The 12,211-nt window shown below is 49.3% G+C and overlaps 1 protein-coding gene across 1 annotated transcript in view; it reads left to right on the top strand.

The window, feature by feature from the left end:
• FEZ1 (fasciculation and elongation protein zeta 1) overlaps positions 1-12,211 on the top strand; it is a 43,724-nt gene that overhangs the window by 29,851 nt on the left and 1,662 nt on the right. Inside the window, exons 6-11 of the mRNA XM_022560289.3 lie at positions 850-1,121; positions 2,123-2,203; positions 3,616-3,691; positions 7,540-7,605; positions 10,012-11,895; positions 12,047-12,165. Coding sequence (XP_022415997.1) covers positions 850-1,121; positions 2,123-2,203; positions 3,616-3,691; positions 7,540-7,605; positions 10,012-10,028 — 512 coding nt within the window. The 3' untranslated portion in view covers positions 10,029-11,895; positions 12,047-12,165. The remainder of the gene's footprint in view (positions 1-849; positions 1,122-2,122; positions 2,204-3,615; positions 3,692-7,539; positions 7,606-10,011; positions 11,896-12,046; positions 12,166-12,211) is intronic.

Here is a 12,211-nt window from a genome sequence, read left to right as displayed (position 1 = left end):
CTCTGACAGTAGCAGACGACTCGGTACCAACAAGGCAGACTTCATTTTTCTGTACATGTTGCCCATCTTTACATGTTTCACGTATTTTGGGGCACGTGCACCGCGACACAGGACAGTAGGTGTAAAGAAGGCCTCAGATCGCTCTGCTTACTTTGCTGTCGGCTGTGTCTTGATCAGGTTTTGGGAATAAACACCACCTCTCTATTGCTCCTCAGCACGGATGCCAAACCCCTTCATCATGTTTTCTTCCCCCCAATTCTTGACCCATTTCACATGAGGAATATTACAGAGACAGAGGGAAAATAGGGAGACGGAACAAGGGATCAAAACCCACACGTCTGCCCACACACGTTTTTTTGTTTTGTTTTGTTTTGGTGGTACGAGGGCCTCTCACTGCTGTGGCCTCTCCCGTTGCGGAGCACAGGCTCCGGACGCGCAGGCTCAGCGGCCATGGCTCACGGGCCCAGCCGCTCCGCGGCACGTGGGATCTTCCCGGACTGGGGCACAAACCCGTGTCCCCTGCATCGGCAGGCGGACTCTCAACCACTGCGCCACCAGGGAAGCCCTTCCCACACACGTTTTTGTGGACAGAGTCCACAGACTCCACAGTCCTTGGGGGCTGTTTTTCCTCCCCCCTTCGTTTCCCCAAGATGATGTTCTCTTCCTCTGTCGATAACTGGCTCTCCCTGCTGGCACGCCCCTAAATTGTGAAGGTCTGTCATGGCCCTTTGAGGAGCTGTCTGGGGCCGGGGGGTCTCCTGCAGACCTGTCAGGCGGCCAGGGCCCCGGGAGCCTCTCCAGTGGGCTGGGCTTGATGCAGTGACCCTGCAGGATGGTCTTCCCCTGCAGGACTGAGGCACATGTCTGGGTCTGAGCTGACAGAGCTGCTGGACCAGGTGGAGGGCGCCATCCGAGACTTTTCAGAGGAGCTGGTGCAGCAGCTGGCCCGCCGGGACGAGCTGGAGTTCGAGAAGGAAGTGAAGAACTCCTTCATCACGGTGCTCATCGAGGTGCAGAACAAGCAGAAGGAGCAGCGAGAACTGATGAAGAAGAGGCGGAAAGAGAAAGGGCTGAGCTTGCAGAGCAGCCGGATAGAGAAGGGAAGCCAGATGCCACTCAAGGTAAGAGGACAGCCTGGCACGAGGACCAAGCGCACCCACGCCTCCGGGCTCCCCGTTGCAGGTCCGGGGACCAGCCCTGCCGTGGCCCCAGACAGACCTGTCCTAAGCCGTGACAATGAGCAAGGACACCCTGGCAGACAGCAGAGCCACGAGAGGGAGAAGAGCCCACCCGTGTCCTCTGCTCCCCTAGAGGATGCCCGGTCTAACTGGAGGAGACAGGATGTAACACTGGAAAATAAGTGACTATGGCGTGTGCTATCTTAAGCTAGATCTGAAAAAGTGGGGTGAAAGCATTTAGGATTGAAAGGAGTTGTGCCCTGGGACGAGCCTGCTACCAGCACAGCTTAGGGTCCTGACTCATCTCTTTAGGATGTCCATAGGGTGTTTCCGGATGGAACATTATGACGCCTTGTGATATTGACCAGATTCTTCTAACCAGTGGTTCTCCATCAGGGAAGCTCAGCAGAATCAGCTAAGGAGCTTTTTCAAAATACCTTTCCCTGGGCTCCCTCGCAGACCTACTGAATTGGGCCCGGGCATATGCATTTTGGAAAAAGCTTTCCAGATGAGGACAGTCGTTTTACACCTGCCCTTCCCAATGGCTGGGCGTTTTGTTTTCTTCCCTGAGACATTTTCATCGTCATCTGTCCAAGTCTCCCTCTGCTGCTTTATTTTTCTGTGTACACAATGGAGGCTGAAATGAGGAAACCCAGGAGTGCGGGGGGTGGGGGGGTCTTGTCGCCCAAGGCACTTACTCAGATAAGAGTCTTTGAGACTCTGCTATTGCTTCTTGCAAAGCTCAGGCTGAAATTTTGGCCCATCTCTTAGCCCAGGTCTTACCTTTGCTTTCTAGTCGCAGAATTGGGGTCTGGATCTGGGACAGTATGGAAGCTGACGGGTCCAGGTAGCTTAGGGAGGACACAGGTGTCCCTGGGGCAATGAATATGAGCCGGAAGCACTTGCCCTTCTGAGTCTCGTTGTCCTCCCCGCCCCCCCCACAGCGCTTCAGCATGGAAGGCATCTCCAACATCCTGCAGAGCGGCATCCGCCAGACCTTTGGCCCCTCAGGAACTGACAAGCAGGTACAACCCATCTCCCTGCTCCCAGCTTCCTTCCCAGATTCTTGCAACTTGGTCTCTCCAACAGAGCAGGGGATGGTGATTCACTAGAATTATCCCCGCACGGGGCCAGGTTGCAGGGGGAAATGTCCTAACAATCTCTTCCATTCTAAGGAGGAACAGAAAGTGTCTTTTTAAAGGCAAAGTTTTTTGAGCTTTAATATGAGAGGGCCTGGATAAAACTTAAAACTCAACACTACTTGTAGACCTATGAGTTCAGTTGTTTTCAGAACAAAATGCATTAAAGGGGAATCCACTTCATGAAAGATCCCATCCAAGAGCTTCATTACCTCTGCCACACTGGGCCACCAGGTGAGCCAATCCCACCAAGACTGCCTCTTCACTTCAGCTGCCCTGTTGACTGTAACCCGTGCTGCGGGGGTCTCCCGTTTAGCTCCGTTTAGTCAATCACTTCTCACCTGAGAAGTGGCTTGCATTTCTGGCTCTCAGGTGCCTGCCATGTGCTAGGCTCTGTTGCTTAGGGCAGTACAGAGATGAGGAAACCCTGGTCCGGCCCTCATGCAATGCATAATAGTCTAACAGAGAAGGCCAATTTGTCAATAGACACCTTTGAGGTTGTGCACAAAAACTGTGTATGTTTTAGACATATTTGTAGCTGAATCCTAAGTGTTAGAATTCTGGAACTACAGCCTGGGAAGAGATTTTAGGAACGTCTAACTCACTCCCCTGAGTTCACAGCAGTGAGAACTAAGGCCCAGAGAGATTAGGCGTTTCCCCAAGGCCACGCTGCTAGTGGCAGGGCCAGGCCTCCTGGTCTAGAGCTCTTCTCACTCACGACCCCCAGGCTCCCTCAGAACCTTCCAGGTCTCTCTGGCCGGTATTCTTTGATATCCCACTGGACTCTAAGATGATTTTGTTGTAGGAGCACCTCATCTCCAGCAGAGGGAGCAAACCCAACATCCCAGACCCAGGGCAGGGTTGAGGTTTTCTCACCAGTCATTTTGACAGAAGAGAAACCATTCATTCTCAAGTTGCACTGCAGAAGATAAGAAAATATCACCCCCCCACCCCCTTAGAATGTTGTCTGCTTTCAGCTTGGAGGAGAAAATGCTCACCAGGATTCCTAAATAATCAAAAAGTTTCTAGTGTCAGAAGAATATATCCGTTGGAGTGGAAGGACATTTTTCCTGGCTAATATGGTAAAGTCTTACTTTTAAAGAGACATTTTCCAAAAATGGGGAAAAAGTCCTGAAACGATGGCGCGCACATCATCACGGGTGTTGTCGAGAATGTCAAATTTGACGGAGCGTGTTTTTTAGAGAAAAGCCCAATCCCCATGCAAGCTGTCAACCGTATCTCAGCCCCCGGGGGCCGGGCTTCTGTCTCACATGCTGCACACCCTGCTTGTCTTCTAGTACCTGAACACGGTCATCCCTTACGAGAAGAAGGCCTCGCCCCCGTCGGTGGAAGATCTCCAGATGCTGACAAACAGTGAGTTCCTCCCATTTGCAGCGAGACCAGGGGCTCATTTCCCTCCCTCCCACCCTGTGAGTTGCACCCGTGGTATCTCATTCCGGAGGTGTCCCCAGAGCAGTTTCTATGGGTCAAAATGTGCTCCACACCGTTGCATCACGTCCCCGGCACGGGGTACAATTAAAGAGTTCTGCAGCGATACCCAGAGCTGCCTCGTCTTTTCCCGGTTCCTGTAAGGGAAGAGACTTGCCAGAGAAAAGGAGCTGGTGGAAGAGGCTGGGGCGGTGGCAGGGTGGTAGTGGTGTGCAGGGGCTCCCTGTGGTTCATCCACCGGTCTCAAGGCTGTGCACTCTCTGCCTTGCCATTTCTCTCTTCTGAAGCTTGAGGTTGCCTCGCGTCCCCAAGGCAGGGAGCTCCTTCTAAGGGACTGGCTGTATTTACTGAGAAGCAAGGTTTCTTGGGCGGGGTAAGGCTGATTAGAGAGAATAGAGTCTGGTTTTCCTTCCAGGCAATGACTGCTTCCTCTCTTCCACTCTGACTCTAGTGTCAAGTAATATTAAGAAACATTCTGAGCTATGGGAGAAAACAGCCTGTGACAAAGAGCCTTTTGGAGGCAAAATCTCTTTATAGACATCAAACACTACAGCCCGCAAAGGGCCGGGGGGGCACGTGGTGTCAGCCCTCAGTGTCGGCTGGATTCTTTTAGGAAGAGAAAAATCCTAGGCTGAGATGTGGGGACGGGATCAGTGAATCCCGAGACCGTCCATCTCCCTGGCAACCGTGCACTGCATTGAGTGACATACTAACCGGGCTGCGCAACCTGCAGCCCCGTTGCTGTGCTGCTGCCTCGGCGGGAATGGACCCCTGCAGGGCCATTTGACACCCTAGGGAATGGGAAGAGGTGCTTCAGCTGTTTGGCTGAGGAAGATAGATACCTCCTGGGCCCAGTGCTAAAGGTGCCCAAACGGTTTCATTTTTATCGTTTTGGAGAACTAAAGCAGGAGGTTCTGGTAAACGGAAATCTTGCCTACATCAATAGATACTGCGGCCTTGAGAATCTGGAATTTTAAATTCAAAGTGCATCGGCTTCCTCTAAACTCATTTGGAGCGCCTTTATTTGCATACATATGCACAAAGATTTTTTTTTTTAACGGAAGCAGATAGAAACGAGCTGACATTTATAGGTGTTTGTATTTTCACAAGGAGTAAGCATTTGGAAAATAATTTGGACAAATTATGAAGGTTGATATATGTAGAGTACTCTATCGTACTCTTTTTTTTTTTCTATCATGCTCTTTTTAAAAAAGGAAGAGCTATAAATTTATTACAGATACCTATTCAGGAATTCAGTGTGAAATCCTTTCATTTTAATTAAGAAACACTGGGTTTGTTTACACATTTCAAGTTCATTTTAAAAGTTAGGGCTAGAGTATATCCATCATTTAGAATACTTTGGAAACATAGAAATGTGAACAAAAGAAAATAAGTAACTTCTTGTCCCCTTCACCGTGGTTACTGTATGGTGTTTTTCAGCCATAGTATTTTATGCCTTTTCCATATGGTTGGGATTATACCGGCTATAAAATTTCATATCATGATTTCAGTCACATCAGTTAACATTTGGTTAACATCCTTTTTATGGCTCTCTCTTCTGTCATATGGACATACGACATTCCAATATTTTATCCCTTTAAAAATAAAACTGCCAACTTTCCTGAATACCAATTCTCCTGTAGATGATGAAAGCTCTCTTTTTGGGCACATCCTTGTATGGGTTCGTGAATAACAACTCCTCTGTCCCCAACTCCTGAGTCAAAAATGTAGGCCGGGGCTTCCCTGGTGGCGCAGTGGTTGAGAGTCCGCCTGCCGATGCAGGGGACGCGGGTTCGTGCCCCGGTCCGGGAGGATCCCACATGCCGCGGAGCGGCTGGGCCCGTGAGCCATGGCCGCTGAGCCTGCGCGTCCACAGCCTGTGCTCTGCAACGGGAGAGGCCACAACAGTGAGAGGCCCGCGTACCGCAAAAAAAAAAAAAAAAAAAAGAATGTAGGCCAAAGACTGGCTCCGGGGACTGGGCAATTTATATAAAGTTTGGATTTTGGAGATCACCTTAGTCACATATTGACTGAGTGCAATTATTGTATTTTTACGCCTATCTTCTTGGTGGGCAGCATTTAGTCTGCTCGTGCTCAGTTGCAAAGTATTTTCAGCCTATTACATCGAAATGAATCCATGTCTTAAAATACGGAAGAAATAAAAGAAACCATTGCCTGGATGGCCTGAGGTCCAGTCTTTTTCTGGAGTTGGCCACGGACTCATGCCACCATCAGGCTCTGTTCCTCACCCACTCCTGAGCTTTGGAGTCAAGTTCCATGACCCTGACTTGCAATCAATGGAAAACAGGACCTAGGAATGGACTGGGGGGTGGTCCCTCCATTGTAATGGTTGCCTCCTGACCCCAGCTATCAGGGCCAGCTGATCTTTAGTGTTTTTTCCACTTGCCAAAAGTAATACATGTTCATGGAAAAAAACTGGACACTGTAGAGATATCACAGTAGAAGGGAACAACGCCCGGGGTCTCACAGTCCGAGGTATCTGCTTTTTACGGTTTTGTGCACATTCTTCCAGATTTTTCTATGAATATTAGCATTTATTATTTACTCATTTAAAATTAATACATAAAGTTCTGCAGCCTTCTTTCTCCATTCATAAGTATGTCTTGTGCATAGAGATCGCTCTCATCTCTCATGAGGCTGTATGAGACTGTGTGTGTATTACATACACCACAGTTTACTTAAGGCATCCACTGATGAATAACTCTGTTGTTGGATAACCCACCCCTGCCCTCACTTTCCGATAGTATAAGCGAGGTCCAGGTATTTTCTTGAAGGATTTTCTACAAAGCTGACTTCCACAACATGAATCATGAATATGAGAAGATGCTTCCTAGTTTAATAACAGAAAAATCTGTTTTCAAAACTTTTATAAAAAGCCTTTAGGCTTCATTCACTTCCCTATTGTTTGCTTCATGTGTAGGTCATATCCTGTTTCAACAAGAAGTCTGTAAGCTCCTTGAGGGTCATTAATATTCTTGCATTCCCACAAATTCTAGCGCTGTACTGGGCATAGAGTAGAAAATATTTGTGAAATTAAATTCATTTGCTGTTAATAAACTGGAGGCGAGAACTTTGCTAATAATATCTGTTTATACGAATAGAATGTCTTTAAAGACAGATTTATCGGTGGTTCGGTGATGTGACAGCTGTCATTCTTAACATTTGGATTGCATCTGAAAGCTGATTCCTTTTTTAAATTGCTTTGTTTATTTTTATGATCATTAAAGATACATACTTAGGAGGTGATGTGGAAATTATAGATGAGCACACACAAAAAAAGTAAAGGATAAAAGTGAAGTCACCTCATCCATAGGGCCACCCTGACTCTTTTTTTTTTTTTTGCGGTACACGGGCCTCTCACTGTTGTGGCCTCTCCTGTTGCGGAGCACAGGCTGTGGATGCGCAGGCTCAGCGGCCACGGCTCATGGGCCCAGCCGCTCCGCGGCATGTTGGATCCTCCCAGACCGGGGCACGAACCCGTGTCCCCTGCATCGGCAGGCAGACTCCCAATCACTGCGCCACCAGGGAAGCCCCGACCCTGGCTCCTTTGATGGATTTCCCAGCAGCCCCCTCCCCGCCCCAGTAGGTTGAATGCTGACTCTTGCCAGAGGCTTCTAGACTTTGCTCAGTACTCAGTGAATGTCTTGTTTCCTTGACTCTGCCTCGCTCACTTTGGGTTGGTGGGTTGTCTGGCCCCAGAGGTGAGCCCTATGCCCTGATGCATCTTAGCTCCTTTCTCTCTCCTTCTCCAGTTCTCTTTGCCATGAAGGAGGATAATGAGAAGGTGCCCACTTTGCTGACGGACTACATTTTAAAAGGTGAGAGCGGCCCAGGCCTCTGGGAGCAGAAGCATCCTCTAGGGCCCCCTCCCCCAGGACTCCTGCTGGACACGTGGAACCCGCACTGCAGCCCTCCCAGGGCATCCATGCCAGGCCAGATCGGGCAGGGCCAGGGGACTCAGCGGACAATTGTGGGGAGGCCCTCGCCTTTGGATGTTGCTAGGAGGCCTGAGGAGGAGATTCCATCACCCCCGAGTCACCAGAGTGACTCCACACAAAAAGCAGCCAAACCAACAAAAGGGTTATTGTGAAAGTTCTCTGCGGCTTGGGCTATTTAGTGGCAAAAACAAAGCCAGAGGATACCTTTAACAGTTTCAACTACTTGGAAGGCAGCAAACTAGAGTCATGATTAGCTACATCCCTTCATAACTTTTTTGTTTCATCTTTTATTACGGAAATTTTTAATATATATAAAAGTAGAGTGAACGGTATGATGAACTGCCATGTACTTAACATCCAGCTTTAACAATTATTAACTCCTGGCCAATCTAGTTTTCATTTATATCACTTCTCTCTTCCATGTTATTTTGAAGCAAATACCAACCATTATATATATTTTTCATCCATGAATATTTCAGTGCACATTCCTAAAATATAACCACGATATCATGATCACAACTAGAAAAATAAAAAATGTAAAAGTATCTTTGAGGGACTTCCCTGGCCATCCAGTGGTTAAGATTCCACACTTCCACTGCAGGGGGCTCAGGTTCGATCCCTGGTCGAACTAAGATCCCACATGCCTCATGGCATGGCCAAAAAAAAAAAAAAAAAAAAAGTATCTTTGATTACCCAACCAGTGTTCAGGTTTCCCTGATTTTCCTATAAATTTTTTTCAGGTTATTTGTTTGAATCAGGATCCAAAGAAGGTCCATACATTACAACTGCATAATGTATCTCTTAAATCTCTTTTAATATATATAGGTTCCCCTTTCCCTCCTCTCTCTCATTCTTTGAATTTTATTTCTTAGAGAAACCAGGTTATTTGCCCCATAGCATTTCCTCATTCCGGCTTTTCCTCGGTAGTTGTGTCCTCACGGTTTCATTTAATACGTTCTTCAACCTTTTGTATTTCTTGTTGCCCAGTAGAGCTAGAGGACTGATCACATTCAGATCGTCCACACCAGACCAGACCAGGCAGGGCCAGAGAGCTCAGTGTACAATTGGCCACAAAATTTTTGATAAGTTTTAGGTTATCAATGGTTGTAAACTTCCATTAAGAGACCTATTACCTGGTTGTCTTTCTTTGGGAGATATTAATATCTGTATTAGTCTGCTCAGGCTGCTAAAACAGAAGACCAGGTGGCTTAAACAACAGAAATTTATTTTCTCGCAGTTCTGGAGAGTAGAAGTCCAGGATCAAGGGGCCAGTAAAGTGGGTTTCTAGTGAGGGCTCTCTTCTTGGCTTGTAAACAGCTACCTTCTCGCTATGTTCTCACACGGCCTTTCTTCTGTGTGTGTGGGGAGAGTGCCAGAGCGCTCTGGTGCTGCTTCTTACAAGGACACTAATCCCGGCAGATCAGAGCCCCACCCATAAGACTTCATTTAACCCTCCCTCCTTAGAGGCTCCATCTCCAAAGACAGCTGCACTGGGGGTTAGGGCTTCAACATGAATTCTTGGGGGGACACAAACATTGATTGTGTAACACTCTCCATCAATGGTCATTCATTGTCCAGATTCTGTTTTTCATTAGGTTTTGCTCCACAGGCACAACCTTGGGCACAGCTTCCAAAGGCTTGTGGACCTCAGTTTAGAACCTCTGAGCTGTATTGTTTCCATAAGGCTCAGAAAGATTAATATTAAATTTCCGCAGGATGAATTTAGACTAAACATTGGGAAGAACTTCTGACTCTTAAAGATTTTTAAAGAGTATCCCATTTCTCAGAGGAGGTGTGTAGAAATGGGTTCTATAAGTCTGGGAGCCCGAGAGCTAGACTTTACCCCTCACGATCCACTGAAATGTCAGTGAATTTATAAAACTAGTTAACATTTACTGAGCACTTTCTATTTGCCTCTGAGCAACCCTGTGGAGTAGGCAGAGGCACAGTCTACTGTACACATGAAGAAACAAGCACAGGTAGGAGAAGTTATTTCCCGAAGGTCATAGAATTAGTAACAGCCAGACCCAGGATGTGAACCCAAGCAAATGGGCAGCAGAGACCCTGCAGTTAATCATTACACTGAACAATCGCCTATCCCTGGCGCTTCCTCCTTCTGGAAGGAAGACACATGATCACCATCCTTCCCTGGTTCCAAGGGGACAGTTCTCTGCTCAGGACGCAGGCGAGAGGCTGGCGTGACCGCTCTCGGCCACGGACACCCTGGGCTGGCAGGTCTGGCCACACACTTGCTTTGACATCCCTTCTCTCCTCTTCTCTTTCCAGTGCTCTGTCCTACCTAACCTTGCCCTTGGGAGCAGCCTTGCTGCGGAGGTCACTGAGCAAGAGTCATCCCACCGCAGGGACTGCATGACACCACGTAGCCTCCGCCGTGTATTTAAACGTGTATAGCTTAACCTGGATTAAACATGAGCAAATGCGCGGGGTCCTTTGCTGTTGGCTTCTAGTCCTAGTAACCATTGGATGCATGACCGAGGGGCAGGGCTGTTGACGTCACCTCCTCTCTGCCTGTGTCGGAGGGAGATAGACGCTGTCGCCACTCATGGTGTAGTCTGGCTCCAGCCCTCAAAAACAGCTTCCACCCTAAGACTAATTTTGAAATAAACCTTCATTTAATTAATATTCTTCATGTGCTTTGGCGTGTGGTGTCCCTCGGCCCTCTGGTACCAACCTCCAGAGAAAGGATGTGTAGCTGCAACCACATGATGCTCGTGGCCCGTGGCAGCCAACACGGTGTTTAGGGCTGGGCCGGGGGTGGTGGTGCACGCCATGCCCTGTGGCGGGGCTGCAGTCGTACAGACAGGAGGACGAGGCCATCTGCAGACGCCTAAGATCTAGCTGCCTGACAGCTTTACAGGGAGCCGCACGCTGAGTTGGAGGAGCTACTGGTTAGAGAGGAGATTGTGAAGTTAGCGCATGGCAAGTGAAGCTCGGGGGGAGCGGCTGGGCAGCTGTGGTGCCTCCTGTTGGGATGGCCGGGTTGACTCCAGGAGGCCCGGGTGCTGGAGGGCATCAGCTCCGCTGGGTTCTCCCAGCGTGGGGGTCCCGGCTGCTTTCCTGACTGCTCCCACTGACCCCTGGTATCCCCTGGCCGTGCGTGCCCTCCTTGCCCTCCCTGCAGCCCTCGACTCCCATGTGCTGTCCCCGGCATTGCCAGCCTCTTTGGGCCAGCAGGTGAAAGCTGTCCTCGTATCCGGAGGGGGCTCAATTTCACCATGACCTGAACTGTTTTGGCTTCCATCTTCTGGCTTGAATGATACTAACTCTGCAGATTCCCACAGTCCTGTCTTAAAACAAAACTTTTATCAAGTACTTGCTATGCACCTGCCACTAGCTTTGTCACCTCTACAAGTCATCTTGCATCTCAGCAGCCCTACGTAGGTAGTAGCATTGCCCTGACAGAAGGATGCGGAGACCAAGAAGCAGAGATGCTCAAAGTGGTGGAGTCAGACTGGCACCTTGTCCTCTTATCCAGTTAGATCTCCACCCCCTCTTAGGAGTTTGGTGTTTGTGTGCCACACGGAAAGCCGTGCTTCACCACACTGGCAACTCCACAGAAGGCTACAGATCGACACAGGTGACAATAGAAGGCATCCTTGTTGCCCTGCCTCTCACTTCCTGGGCCTCTGCTTTTCTAGGAGTGGTGCCGCAGAGCAGTAGCAGTCTTCCCTGGGGGTGAGGGGGCGGGGAAACTACCCCAGTGCCTGCAGCTCAAACTCAGGCATCTACACAGAGCAGGACTTCTGTGTGGACAGAGGCCCGGCCACTATAGGAAGGTGGAAACACCACAAGGTACCCAATGCAAATCCTCAGGGGTCAGCGTGTGTACCTAAGTACCAGAGCTTTGACAAAAAGGGGCACCTGCAGCTCTGCATTCTTTGGTGCCACGGCCAAGGGGCAAAGGGCCACTGGCAGGGTGAGGTCCTTAGCACGATTCACACTTTGCCAGCTATGGGGGGGGGGTGGGGGAGCAGTGAATTCCCAAGAGCCTTCCTTCCTGCCTTGGATTTGTCAGATCTGGGTCAGCCACTCCTTTCCCCCAATTTATCCTGCCAGCAGGTGTCTGAAGCAGCAGAGACACGCTAATCAAAGCTGCTGGCAGTTAAAAATAAGCCTCAGGTGCCAAGGAGATGCTCCATCTCGGAGGAGGTGAGTCTAGCAGGGCGGGGGCGGGGGCGGGGGTGGGAGTAGCGGCTGCTGTTTCCCTCCTGTTGTCCACATCGGGAGCCGAGGGGGATAGTAAATCAATGTCTCGTGGTTTTGCATCACCCTTTCCTCTGTCCTTGCTACTCAACATGAGGGGCCCAGACCAGCAGCAGTGACAACGCGTAGAAACTTGTTAGAAACGCAAAACTCAGGCCCAGCGCCCAGCAACCCCCCGCCCCACCGTTGGAAGCTGCATTTTAACGAGATTTCCAGGTAATTGGTGTTTGTGTTACGTTTGGAGACGCTTTACTGAGCTTTC

The sequence above is a fragment of the Delphinapterus leucas genome, chromosome 7 (genome assembly GCF_059928025.1).
Source record: "Delphinapterus leucas isolate spDelLeu-1000000601 "Yukka" chromosome 7, BTC_Dleu_Yukka2, whole genome shotgun sequence".
NCBI lineage: Eukaryota > Metazoa > Chordata > Mammalia > Artiodactyla > Monodontidae > Delphinapterus > Delphinapterus leucas.
This window is presented reverse-complemented; position numbering and strand designations above follow the sequence as displayed.